The 14,734-nt window shown below is 33.7% G+C and overlaps 1 protein-coding gene across 1 annotated transcript in view; it reads right to left on the bottom strand.

Annotated features, from left to right (window-relative positions):
* The window catches only part of Robo1 (roundabout guidance receptor 1), a 1,050,317-nt gene that overhangs the window by 62,672 nt on the left and 972,911 nt on the right, over positions 1 to 14,734 (bottom strand). Inside the window, exons 10-15 of the mRNA XM_048803857.1 lie at positions 8,539 to 8,877; positions 6,920 to 7,001; positions 6,573 to 6,741; positions 6,313 to 6,479; positions 1,945 to 2,066; positions 1,030 to 1,261 (exon numbers count right to left, since the gene is read on the bottom strand). Coding sequence (XP_048659814.1) covers positions 1,030 to 1,261; positions 1,945 to 2,066; positions 6,313 to 6,479; positions 6,573 to 6,741; positions 6,920 to 7,001; positions 8,539 to 8,877 — 1,111 coding nt within the window. The remainder of the gene's footprint in view (positions 1 to 1,029; positions 1,262 to 1,944; positions 2,067 to 6,312; positions 6,480 to 6,572; positions 6,742 to 6,919; positions 7,002 to 8,538; positions 8,878 to 14,734) is intronic.

Genomic DNA, 14,734 nt, shown 5'->3' with positions numbered 1-14,734 from the left:
AACACTGAAAAGCAGATAATTAATACTTATTAATTAATATAAGTAAATATCAATAGTGAACTGATTAAAATTAATATTTAAAATTAAAAAGGAGTATATGGATTTTAAATTCAATATCTGCATGATTCAAAGATGTAACCCACTTAAATGTTAATAGTCCAAAATTACTTCTTTTTTTCCTCAACCTTACCAACCTGATGTTATTGTGAATTTCCATAATCAAAGTTATATAGATTATCTCCATGAAACATGAAAAGACTTCTATTTGTACTGCTTTGTAACCCTTATTTCCTGTTTCCCCAAAACATGAAAAGTTTAAAAAAATGAATGCTATCAGGATATTAACCACAACCTATCACTAATCCAAGAAGTGGCAAGGACATATTAGGAGACATTATTAATGTTTTTATGGAGTGTAGTTGTGACACAAAACTATTTACATAAATAATACTTTTTAATTTCTAGTTTTATGGTAACCAGTCATACTGGTTTGCCTAAAACTGAGGGATTTCCAGATAGAGGACGAAAAAGGACAGAATGATCATTCTGGAAAGTCCTGGAAAACCCAGGTGTTACTCAACTTCTTTATAAATCATTAATCAAAGTAACATTCAATAAATGGGTGGTGGAAAGGCAAGCAAATTGAGAGTGAGTCCATCTTCGAATGTGGACTGGAGTTCTGAGTAATTCAACAGACCCTGTCTATGTCATTAAGTAACACAAGGTTCACATTTGCACTTTTTTTATGTATAGGCCACTAACGAAGCAAGTCAACTCTTACAGCATTTTGGTTTTTCTGTTTAACAGAAAATAGTTGTTCTATTTAAACAAAATTTCTTAACAAAGTATGTTTAATATCAAGACAGTTAAACAATGGATTCTACTATCATGTATAGCTAAAAAGAATCCATTTAAAAAAAAAAGACAGTCAAACCTTCAAGACACTCTTAACATTTTAACAACTCTAAGTTAATAAAAGCCCAACAAATCTACTGCAGTGCACAGATATCACACACTCCATATACTTGCCTTCTTCTAAGGTTTTGGCAAACTTGATTTCGCTATCTGCTCCTTGAAATTCATTAAAAAAAGGGCGAGCCTTAATTTCATAGTTGACTCCCTTTCTGAGATCAGGGATAACCACACTATTTTTGGTTGGAGTTCTCACTTCAAAAACTAACCACTCCGATTCACCATGGTTGGCTCCAGATGGTCGATAGAGAATTTTATATCCTTGAATATACTGAGACTGTTGGTCCACCTATTAAAATGACAAAAATAAAAATGCAATCACTCATAGCTTTTTATTGCTTATTGCAAAATAATAAAAAATGAAGTGCAACAAAACACATTTTTTTTTCTATCAGGTTTCACCCTGAGTATTTCTAGTTCACCTAAGTTAATACTTAAAAAATCTTTTATCTTTTGTAGGATGATATTAATTTCTGTGCCTTATGAATAAATATGAAGTGTCATAGCAGTTCTGAGATATATCAGCTAGAGACACGTGAAGGTCAAGGGCATGTGTTTTACTACTTCCTGATCTTAAAAGCCTACTTAATACTACTTGGAAATATTTCTAAGATTAAAAAAAATCCTTTGATAATCGGCCTATCATAAGTTGCAAATTCACAGTTAATATTTTGGAGTTTTGTCCCCTGAGAGGGGTAGAGTTCATTATTTCATTATATAAACAAAAAGAAATATACACAGATAAGAAGCTTTTATTGATAAAAGTCCATCCATGGCTACCATAGTAAATGACAGTCATGTGTTACATGAGAAAGTTGTCATGGCATAGAAGTGATCAACAGGTAGTTAAATTATATCTTATATATATATATTTATATATATATATTTTATATATATATATACATATATAATGATCTCAGACAAGCCACTTGCTTATTAAGACTGAGATCAAATATTACAAGAACAACTCACTGTCCAGTGCACTTCAATTGATGAGGAAGAAAGGATGGTGGGATTGTGGAGGTGTAGGACGACGTTTCCCAGTTCTCTCTGGACCTGCTTGTGGTCCACCCCCTGACTCGTCGGTGGAACATCTGCAAGGATTCAAGAAGACCCGGTCAGGCCCCGCACCATGCTACTGAACTGAAGCAAAGCAGCGTGAACCAGACCTTTCAATCACAGCCACTCTTAGAAAAGAAGACTCACTGGGCCTAGGAAGCCAACCTGTGCTACAGAACAAAATAAGAACAACTTAACCTTTTCATTAGGATCAGAAGACTAGGGACATACAGAGAAAAAGGAGGGGAAGGGAACAAGTAGAGGGCCTGCAGAGAGCCCGAGGGCAAGAAACAAAAAGACAATGGCAAAGAGTAAAGTGTAAGGGCTGCTCCCACCATGTCATGATCATGTTCATGCTGAGAGTGAGGCTAGGCAGTCCTCTCGGAGTCTGTTATAACCTTCCAGAAGGATCCCAACTAAGCAAGGAGGAGAACAACCAGACCTGTTAGCAGACAGTTGGGCAAGGAACAGCAGAGAAACATGGGCGGCAGAAGCAAGCCCAGAAAGAAGCCCAGCAGCTACATTTCATAAGAGAATCCTGGTCTCTTCCCAAGCAGGCAGGGTGGATAAGGAAGTGGCAGGAATATGGGATGCAGAAGGCACTACTAAGGCCAATAAAATAAATCTGATTAGATCCATGAGCAAAGCACTTATTAACATCATCTTAATTGATGATGATTTAGGTTAGTTATTGTATCACAGTAAAGAATGCTTAATAAAGAGTTCTCGATCTCAAAAATTCCCAAAGTTTAGCCATTTTTGCAATGGCAGTCTTTTATGTTATTTTAGAAAATTTCATATTAGAAAGAAATATTGAAAGTGATGCCTAAAAATGTGATTTTGAAATGCTTATGAATTGATCCTTTTATTTTTCTTGTTCTCCTCCTGAAAGAAACATTTTATAATTCAGAAAGGCTTTTCCCCCACACTCAAAATTGGACTGGCAGGAAACCTTAATATTGCTCTATCCCTACAGCTTCACAGGTACTGGAATCCCTCTATGCATTGTTCAGAATTCACCCACTATTTATAATAACTGTCATCTTCTTATGGATACTCTATATACTGTCTTTCATTCTGGGTAAGTGTACATTTCCTTTAAATAATAGGGCTCAAGAATGTTTCAAGGATTATACATGTGGAGGTAGAATAATAGCAATAGTGGTGACCGCCACCCCATCCCAACAATGACCACCATCCACCCAATTCCACCCCTGGCTGCCAGTTTCTTAGCTCCTCCTCCTTGCAGAGTCCAATCTTGTCCTTGGTGACAAGGAGCTAACTCCAATATGACACAGGTCCGTCTCCCTGACTCCTATACTACAAACCTGTGCTCTGTATCCATGCATATTTAACTTTTGGTTACAGCTCATTCATTGGTGTCTCCACTTGGGGAAGACTCTTGTGCAACCATATTTCCCAAATGGTTATAGACACTATGCCTGTTCCCTTGGAAATCAATTGCCAACAAATCTTCCCTGAACTCTCTGCATGATTTCCTTTCCCTCACAGCTTATGCATTCTGTAACCTCCGGTGGAATTTTTTTTTTTTCTTTTTTAGGTCCTTTCCAAGATTTCTACTATGATCATGATCCTCAGTTGGGTTGTATAGTGTCTCAAAAGCAGACTAAGAACTAAGTAATAAAACATGCCTCCATTATTTTCACTCATTGGTTCCTTCTTGTGGCCTGGAGTCAGAAAAAAGCATGTTATTGACCACATGGCAGTCTCCTAAAATATTAAGGAAAGGATGTCATGTTTCCTCTAACACTTCTTTGTTTTGGGGCTAATCATGCCAAGAGCATTGCATTTCCTCTGTGAAGTGATCTTCGGCTTTCCATGCAGCCTCCTGCACTGTGTTCTCTTAAAAGTCCATCTGAAAATGCAGTGCTCACAGCAAACACATCACTCCATTTGTGATTTGACCAGTTCGCAGTGAAAGAGATGACGCCTTGATCCAGAAACAATTCTGCGATTACAGCAAAGACAACATTGGCTGTTTTGGCAGCTACATCACTCAGGGGTTGCAGATAGGTGTTTGAGTTGACTCTAAACACTAAGTCTGCCCACCTCCCAGAGCACCAACATGCACACACTTCTATTCCTGTAAGCCTAGAGTTCTCAGACTCTCCTTTTATAGCTAATTTTTTAAACCTCAGTTCAAGTACCCGACTCTTTAATTTGCTCTGTTAATTTCAATCATGTTATTGCTGGCTCTTCATTCCAGTCTGTCAAGATATATTTAATTCTGATTCTCTCACTTGGCTGACTAGCTCTCTTTCTTGGTTTTATGATAGCTGCAAATTTTATGAACTTTATTTTTAATCTGGACACTGAAAGAAACAAAAGTAATTATGGCATTTTTTTTAAAAAAATAAATCTATGCTCATATATTGATTTAATTTATCCTGCATGCTTATTTGTTGATTAATTTGTTCTGATAGAGATTAATTCAGTCTGTGTCCAGTCCTGAAGAATGCACTTATTTAGTGCCATTCCAAAGGCAAAAAGACTGAAATGCAGAAGGATTGCCTATCTGCCTCAATGTCACAGAGCTACAAGACTGAAGAGCTGAGATGAAAATGTCTTTGACTTCCAAATGTGTGCCTGTTTCCCCATATATCAGTTTCTGGTTGACACAGATTCATTTCCCTTAGGTTGTTCCTCCAGCTATGTATAAACAAAGGGAAGTTGATTAAAACTTTCTTTTTTTTTTAAAAAAATTAATATTCAGATAAAATTTTAACTACCTCCTCCCTTACAAATGACAGTATAGATTATAAAACCGTTCACATGAATGCAAGATAGAATCAGATGAAGTAGTAGTATGACTTTTGGTTAGAGTCCACTGGATAGAGACTCCTGTACTGGGGACAAAAGTTTAAATTCATTTTACAGCTGTCATAGTTTCTGCATTCTTTACAAATGCATATCCAATATTGAAAACCTCAAACTGCCTCAGGGCGGGCTCCAAGTGTATTAAAGCTCCTGATGAGGTGACTCATAACAGCAAATATAGGCATCTGGGTGTGTTGAATTCACACAGCCAGAGACAGACAGACGTGGGCATGTTCTTTAGCTCAGCTTGCTTTTTCTTGAATTCTGAGGCAGAATCCCTTCCATAAAGATTGTTAATACACACATTAGAAAAGACAAAATGTGCAGATCCCTTCTGAACCAGGAGAAAAGTTGTTCTGGTCTTTTAGTCACCTTGCACATAACTTGTTTCTTTCATCAGAACTAATTTGCGATTATTCCTTTGGAAATGTTAACTTATGAGAGAAATGTCAATTCCCCTCTATGTTGGAAAAAGAATTTTGTATTTCTAATTACCACTTCTAAGAATTATCTTTCCATGTTAGTATAAGAACAAGTACATTTAATTGCAATGACATTAGGTTATAAGAAAGGTAAAGGTTAATTCAAATGATTCTTTTTTTCAATGTAATATAAGAGTCTCTATCAGAGCACTAAAATAATAAAATGAGCAAGAGAGTAAAAGGTAATAATAATTTGTCTACTGAGAGATAAAATAATTTCTCTTCAGAGAATGTAAAAGCCATATCCAAAACAGTCCAAGTGAACCAAATTTTGAGTCTTAAATAGCTTAGAAACAGCCTTAAACATGTCCTTTTTTTTCTTTTTATCTATTTCTTCAACCTACCTTTGATCAATCTATAGGTATTTTCCACTGAAGAGTCTCAAATATTTTGGCTGACATAATCAACAATGAAAGACTAGTCAAACAACTATAATGACCTAAATTTTTTCCATGCTCTGTAGGAGGGTGATTGGACATAGGAATTAAGAACAAGTTCCCAAATATCTCCTACATTTGTGTGATTTTGAAAAAGTATGACTTGATTAAGATAGAAATCCTGAAAATTTACCCAGAAGGTAATGAGTACTGAATTTAAACATGAATAGTATATTCAATGTTAAATACAATTACCTTATGATTAAGATATTATATCCACATATATCTATATTTAAAAATCAACAAATTAAATACAATACACAAACATTCATGTAATATTTTTGCCTTAAGGATTTGTATTTTTATGAGAAACAGTTCTCTCTGTTATCAACCTTACCTTCTTATTCCCAAAACAGAAAATAATAAAGTTGTGGACACTGTGTCTGTGTATTTAAAAAATTAGTTAAGCAATTTTGAACAGAGTGTAAATGTACAATCCTAGCATTTGGTACAAATGATGTGCCTGTACAATTATAACTCTAAGGATAAGTAGGTGTCACCAAGTTAAGTAAATCAATATTTACCTTGTGTTTTCACCGGGTCTGATATTTGGCTTGGATCACTAATTCCATAAGCGTTAGCTGCCCTCACAAGGAAAAGGTAAATTGCATTAGGTTTGAGTCCTTTAATGGCAAATGTTTCTGTTTTCACATTCTCTGCTACGGTCTGCCAGCTGCTACCAGATGCATGGCTAAGGACAGATACAGAAGTTAGAACATGCATATTAAATGCATATTTTTTTTTTAAACAAAAGAACAACCAAAAAACGTCCTTTTCACTCTACCTGAAGGCTTCTATAATATAAGATGTTGGAGTTGCTCCTGAATTCAAATTTGGTTGCCATGATAAAGTGACTGTGTTTCTGCTGACATCTGTGACTTCGGGTTTTGAAGGGGCACTAGGGATTAAATTTGGGTCAGTAGGTCTCGGAGGTTGAACTGGAACTCCAAATTCTAACAAGTGGGAAAGAGATAAAAGGAAGCTGTTTATACATGTACAGATAAGCATATAAATGTAGATGACTTATCCACACATCTACTCAGGGACAGGATGTTTACTTCACCAATTTACCATAAAGTAAACAACTAACTTCATTTTTAGCTTCTTTTTAAGGCAAAAACAATAATTTACCTTGGACTTCAATGTAAGCACTCCACGTGGCCTCACCACTGGGGGTCGATGCGATGCATGTGTACCGACCAGTGTCACCCAGCTGCAGAGGCAGACAGAAGATAAATATTTGCAACAATCAAGAGCTTACTGGGCTGGAAAAGCAATTACAGGTTTGTATATGGTCCATGAATATGGATAACTGCATTAAAATTCACTAAGTAGGAACATTCCCTTAATCGAACATATTTTTATTGAATCCAAAACATTACACGAGGACAGGAAAAAAATTTATATGATTATTCTCATTGTATAATAGAATATAATATTAATTACATTAACTAAAAATTTATAATTGACATTACTATCAATACCAGGGACAATAAATAATTGCTAAGGTATATAATTCTTCAAAATCAAAGGGCTAATCTTTATGGTTAAATTATATCTCTATGATTAATAAGTCACAAAATAAGGCTTATTGCATATTTTATCACTGTAACACTTATATGGATATTTGAGACAAACAGATGTTGCAGAAAAAGAATATGCATGAAATATTTTCTTATAATTTTTAAAAAAGTAATCATTCTTATTTTCCCTAATTTTTTAAATGAAAACTTAAGGCAGTCTATGAAGTATAAAGCCAAATTCCTGCCTGAATGAACACTCTCTCGCCCTTCTTAAGATGGAATGCCAAAAAACAAACACAGACCACCCATTCAATTTTAAAATCATTAGCAGCCCAATAAACCTTTGTACTTCTGCTTATTCTAATAATTCTATCTTCAAGTAACATTTGATAAAACAAAACCATTGTCATCTTGCTCTGGCAACTGCAATAACAAAGTCACAACAGTTGTAACACAAAAGCACAACATATTAACTTCTGTGGCATTCAGAAATTAACTGTGATGCTGATTCAAAATTCCAAAGAAGCCACCCACAATAAGTAATAAAGCTATTTAAATTTATGTTTACTGCTGTCAAAACTAACTCTTTCATATATCATATACTTAAGGAGCTTGTCTGATCTTGACCTAAAAAAGAAAAAGAAAATCAAAACAAATAATACAGTCCTGAAAAATCAGGTATGGGATGTGACACCCAGGAAGGTAAATTCCTAAATTGTTCCCCCAAATCTGTGGGCTTTCAATCATTTAACATTCTGATTTGAAATGCTTAGTGTGTGCATTGCTTTATAGCTTCCTTTGCATGTACAGTGCTTTTGAACTGCAAAATTTTGAACCAAATACTCAAAATAGAAGAACTGTTAAGTACACTGCACATAAAATGTTACTGGAGTATAACTTAGAAAATGCATTATGAAATGACTGCATCATACCACTATTTAGAAGGTATTTTTTTCCCCACAAATTCCCATCTACTTTCCTCAACAGGTTAAGTTATTTTTTATCCTCCTCCATAAAACAAAAAATTGCTTTCCATGGGCTAAATTATGAGTCAAATCATCTCAAGTGCATATAGTAAAATGCCTGCAAAAAATAAAGCATCAAATAAAAAATATATTCATACTTTCACTTAATATTTCAATCATGCTAAGAGGTCTCAACACAAGTTTCTGGAGACAAGAACAAAATGGAACAAAACAGGAAGTCCAGTGTGTCGTTGGAAGTTACCTTTGCATATCGGATCTGCAACACTCCTGTCTCCAGCTGTTTGATTCGGGAATCTTGGGTTGAAACAAGGATTCCATCCTTTCTCCACAGAATTGTGGGCACTGGACTGCCTGTGGCCACACAGCTGAGGACTAAAGTACCATCCACAGCTACGGTCTGATTCACAGGACCTTGTCGAATGACTGGGGGAGGCCGGTCTGCAATCACTGCCAGAAGAAACAACAGGAAATAGATTTCTGCAACTGGAAGCAATTTTCTAATCATCCAAGCAATAGCAGTTGCTGTAGGCTTTGAAACAAACTGAAGATAATTAAACAAATAATTAAAGTAGGAGACATGCATTATTCAGAATGCATTTATATGATGCACTGATTCAGAATATTAAGAAGAGATACAATGTCCTCCTTTCAAATGGCCAACCACTGACTGAGGTTGCTGCATTGTCAAGGAACCTATTTACGAGTTCAAGAACTCAAGGAGGATGGTGGATGGTGAAGTAGATAAGTAGTGGTGCACATGGAATACTGTAATCATGAAAAAACAGAACACAAAACCAAATAAAAACATTTTTCCCAAGGAAACACATGAGACAAATTTTAATGAATGATCGAAAACTGATGTGACATTTCAAAACTGTTTGGTGTTCAACAACAACAAAATGATGGTACTAGGGCAGCATATGATTTTGGATTTAAAAAGGTGCTTTGGACTTTCACACATCAATAGGATCAAACACCCTGTATCTATTTATCTAGGATTTTTTTCTATTAAAACAGATATGGGTTGAAAATTACCCAAGTATAACAAATTCAAAGAAACTGAAAAATTGCCCAAATTCATTGTTGGCAGCCTGATCCAAAGATAGCTCATGAAGATGTTCAAACTTGGCAAATATCATACTCCCCTATTAGAATTATCAGGAATGACAAAAGCACTTATACCCATTCTGTTACTTCATAATAGATTTAATGCACTATGAAAAGTAACAACGAGAAGCACTTTTATTACATGTAGATAAAATTATTCTTATTATATAAAAATTCTACAACCTGAAAACTTTGCTGAGATCAAGTCATTACTTTAGGGAAAATCTAAAACAAGTATTGGGGAATGAAAACAAATAAAATAAAATTACAGAAAAAAATTAAAACTATAAAGCTTTAAAAATCTGGATACCAGTTAGAGTAAAAAAAAAATACACAAATATTCAAAAGAAAATTCTAAGAAATTGCCTGATTAAAGGAAGCCAGTTGCCAGAATAACTAAATTGGGGGTGCAAAAATTTACAAACCTGGATATGTCATGTTCAAAGTTGTATGCACCAAAGATTTCACAAGCTAGAGTCACACTTCAATTTGTTCCTCATTTATCATGCAATAATTACTAATTTTCTGCATTCAATTTTTTTTAAAGAAAAGCAATGGCATGAAATCAGCAAGTGTGCATTTCCACTCTACTCTTCAAATTATCTCTATGCCATCACTGGTGTGAAATTTGCTAACACCGCAAGGTGTATTAGAAGGATAAATTTTGAAACTTGGCAGGAATGTTTAAGATACTACATGGTTGAAAAATGTAAACCAGTAGTTCCACTGGTTAGAAATTTTAATCTTTTCCACACTATCAGTAGAGGTTGCTAATAACAAATTAGAAGCCCCTTTTGATATGTATTATAAAAATATGAAAATATGTGACTGCATTGAGGTTTTCTAAGACCTCCTATATTTCTTCCATTATAGGAATGAATGAACATGTAGTTTCAGACATTAATTAAATTAGCAGCAGAGTGCTTCTCTATAATTGATTTAAATTAAGTCCAGTAAAGGTGTGGTTATGTTTGGCAGTCTCATAATATATAGAAGCAATCCGACACCTGGAATTTACTCAACTTTCTTTATGTCTACAGTCCTTGGTTATTTGCATCATATTTAGCATCAGGCATACCTCCTTATTCCATTCCAACCCAGTTTACTGGTGCAGTTTCTCTGTCATCTATTTCTGCAAGATTTCCACTGGGTAGTTAAGAAAAATAAAGCAAGAAAAGGATCAGCTCTATCATCTGTCATGAGACTTTGGACAAGTTCTTTAACTTCTATAAGCCTCAGATTTTTTTCTACATGTAAAATGAGGATAATAATATCTGTTCTTAATAGCTCAGGGGATTGCTATGGAGATTTAAATGTAATAAGAAGTATGAAAGTGCTCAGCTAATTGTAAAAGACTAGACATTTATATACATATTACTACTTGTCCTTTTAACAAAAAACTAATATATAAACCAGAGCTGAAAGATTTAATAGTTCATTAAGGCAATCCATGTCTTTAGGTATAAAAAATAAAATCATAAATTTCAATAAAATACCAATGAAACATTTAAACTTTTAACACCTATGTAGTACATTTATAAATCAAACCTAGAATTTAATAGACAAATTTCAAATTAGGGTTTAATATCTTTCATGGTAATTATTAGAATGAAATATCAGGCAACAAAAACAGTAAGGTGGAATACCCCATTTAGTGTTGGAAATGAACAATCTACTAGGAATAAATCCCTAATTCACAGGGTTAGTTAGGTTTTTTAAAAATTTTTTGGGAGGCTGGGGATATGGCTCAAGCGGTAGCATGCTTGCCTGGCATGCATACGGCACTGGGTTCAATCCTCAGCATCACATAAAAATAAAATAAAGATGTTGTGTCCACCAAAAACTAAAAAATAAATATTAAAAAATTCAAACAAACTTTTTTAAGTAAATGTTCTATGCATGTCTAATCTCAAAAATACAAACCATTTGTGATAGAATCATGGTGCTTGGCACATAGGCATATTTAAAGACTATAAATTTTATTCTGTGAGCACTAGTCAATCAAATAATGAAAATTTGTGTTCTAAAAATGCCCTCCGTATTTTTTAAAATATGAAATAATTTCAAAAATTCTAGTAAACATTATGTGTGGTTGTGAATTATTAAATGCTTTCCCTTGGAAGTTAAGATCACGATGATTACATTGACCATCACCAATTCTACTCAGTATACTGGAGCTTATAAACAATATAGGACAACACAAAGAAGTCATAAGTAGTACCACATTAAGAAAGAAGTAAAAGTGTCTATCTAAAGTTGACAGATGTTGTACAAGAAAATTTCAGAATAACCTATGTAAAAAATTTTCAGAAATAATATGTGGATTTAGAAAAGTTGCTGGACATAAGGTTAATATACAAAAGGCAATTGTACAATTAGAAAATTTCCTTAAACAATTCAATGATGAAACTTAGAAAATGTTGAAACTTAAAACATACATATATAATCTCATCAAAAAACATAAAATATCTTAAGTATAACACTACTAAATTATATTCATGGCCTCTATCCAGGAAACTATAAAATATTACTAAGAGAAACTTTATAAAATATAAACAAATTAAAAGGCATATGTGGGATATATACCATTTCTTTGAATTGAAAGCTTCAGGTTGCTAAGAAGCTAATTCTCACTAAATTATCCAGTACTAAAATTGAATCTAAATTGTTTATTTAGGGCTCATATGTACAGAATTTTTATTAGTTTATTTTAAAATTTATAAGGAATGAAGAGGATCTTCAACAGTAAGCCTAAAACAATGGAAATAAAGTTCGAGACTAATACTACCAGTCTTTAAGACTTACTATAAAGCTACAATAAGTAAGAACCTATATAATGGCATAAATAAGTCACTGGACCAGAAAAGAGATATTACAAATCAACCACTAATTTATGTTCATCTGAATCATGATAGAATACCACCAGAGTTAGGGAAAGAATAGTCTTGACAATAAGTGATGCAGAAACATTTAGATTTCTTATGAGGAAAATAAAAAGAGTTTTGATCCCTGATTCACACCATTAATTTGGATGGATCAAAAACTTGAATCTCAAAGGAATAAATAATAAAGTTCTTAGAAAAAGAAAGAACATATTTGTAGCCCGAGGAAAGAACAGGACACTAAAAGTGCTAATAATAAAAGAAAAATAATTAATGTCCATTGATCGTTATTAAAATTAACTACCTAATAATTAAAATAACCATTAAGAGAATTGGAAGAGGACTGGGTTTGTAGCTCAGTGGCAGAGCACTTGGCTAGCATGTGTGAGGCACTGGATTCAATCCTCAGCACCACATTAAAAAAAATAAAATAAAATAAAGGCATGCTGTCCATCTACAACTATAATTATTTAAAAAAGAGAGAGAATAGGAAGAAATAATTATAATGCATACATTTGAGAAAGAAATGTATTTTAACTAGATGATAAAATGAAAAGAAGAAAAATTAGTACACATGTCCACCAAAAAAGCAAACCCAGATAAGTAAGTGCATGTGCCCATCAATAGACTGTATAAGAATATTTAGCTTTACTAATTAAAACCTTAAACTGAAAACAATCTATCAGTAAAAGAGCACAGAAATAAATTATGGCCTATTTATGCTATGAAATACTACACAGCACTAAAAAGTGAATGAACTGCTGTTATACACATGGATGAATTTCACTGACATTATTTTGAACCAGAGATGCTGTAACACAGGAGATTAGATACTATGTGATTTCACTTAGTTGAGTTTCCGGAATAGGCAAAACTGATCGATGGTGATGAAAGTGTTAAAGGTCATTATCTCTGCAGAGAGAGGCTTATTAACTAATAATTGGAAGCCTTCTACAGTACGGGAAATGCTCCATATCTTGATCTGAGTGGTCATTAAGTGAATAAATTAATCATACTGCATTTGCTTACTTGACTTACTTTACAGTATGCATATTATATTTCCATTTATATAATTGGGAAGAAAAGAGCGGTCTAGAGAAAAAAAAAACGTTCTAGCAACAATATGAAAATGTAATTTGGGAGTGCAGTGAACAAGAAAGGATGGAACTAGTAGGTTATGGCAGTTTCAGGTGATTAGGACTAGGAGTTTAGCAGTGATAAAGATAACCAGATGGATTTGAAAGATTATTGAGTGGATACAGTGATAAGGAAGGATGAGTGTCAAAGATGACTCCACAGTTTCTAATTAAAGAAATGCTACTGTGTAGGATATTTAAATCATTATCTGAAGTTTAAAAACAAGCAAACTGAATGAACAGAACAAATATATTTTATTACTGATTCTCTTCTCCTACTCATGTTCCATCACCATCTTTAAAAGACATCTGTTTCGTCTTTAACATGTTTCTTTACCTACTGTTTAGAATTGAGGGTAAAAAATCATTTCAATTGCTCTAATATGTTTAGTTTAAGAAGCAACAAACTTCTTACCTGTATTATGCTTTCAGTTCTATTTTTAATTTGGAAATATTTCCTGATTACACATAGACTAAATATATTGTGTGTACTATCTATGCTTCCAATGGTTCTGCAAAACCACTTGTGTTTATCCAATGTATTTATAGGTATCTTCCTTATATAGAAATAGATGTGTATACATATATACATCGATACCCTTATAGGTATTTTTTCTCTTTGATCTTTTCAAATTATCACTACTCTCTTATAATTTGGAGATTATTCTCTATTAACCGTATCTTTATAGTTGGTGTTAATCTATCACATTCAGAGAAGTTGATAAGCAGAATAACATCAGACCATTTAAAAAAAAAAAACTTGTTCACTATCATTGATTGTGAGTTGTTAGACTTTAGATTTATGACCAATTCATTTTGTTACCTTAATTTAGAGAAAACACAATAGTCAATAATTTACAATAAGAGATTGCAAAATAATCTTTTCATTTCCAAAACATGAAATATTCCTGTGTACAACTATAAACTTCTCCTTGGATAACTGTTTTTTTTTTTTAATTTTTTATTGTTGGCTGTTCAAAACATTACATAGTTCTTGATATATCATATTTCACACTTTGATTCAAGTGGGTTATGAGCTCCCATTTTTACCCCATATACAGATTGCAGAATTACATCAGTTACACATCCATTGATTTACATATTGCCATACTAGTGTCTGCTGTGTTCTGCTGCCTTTCCTATCCTCTACTATCCCCCCTCCCCTCCCCTCCCCTCCCCTTTTCTCTCTCTGCCCCCTCTACTGACATTCATTTGTCCCCCTTGTATTATTTTCCCCTTTCCCCTCACTTCCTCCTGTATGTATTTTTGTATAACCCTGAGGGTCTCCTTCCATTTCCATGCAATTTCCCTT

This window comes from Marmota marmota, unplaced genomic scaffold (genome assembly GCF_001458135.2).
Source record: "Marmota marmota marmota unplaced genomic scaffold, marMar, whole genome shotgun sequence".
Taxonomy (NCBI): Eukaryota; Metazoa; Chordata; class Mammalia; order Rodentia; family Sciuridae; genus Marmota; species Marmota marmota.
This window is presented reverse-complemented; position numbering and strand designations above follow the sequence as displayed.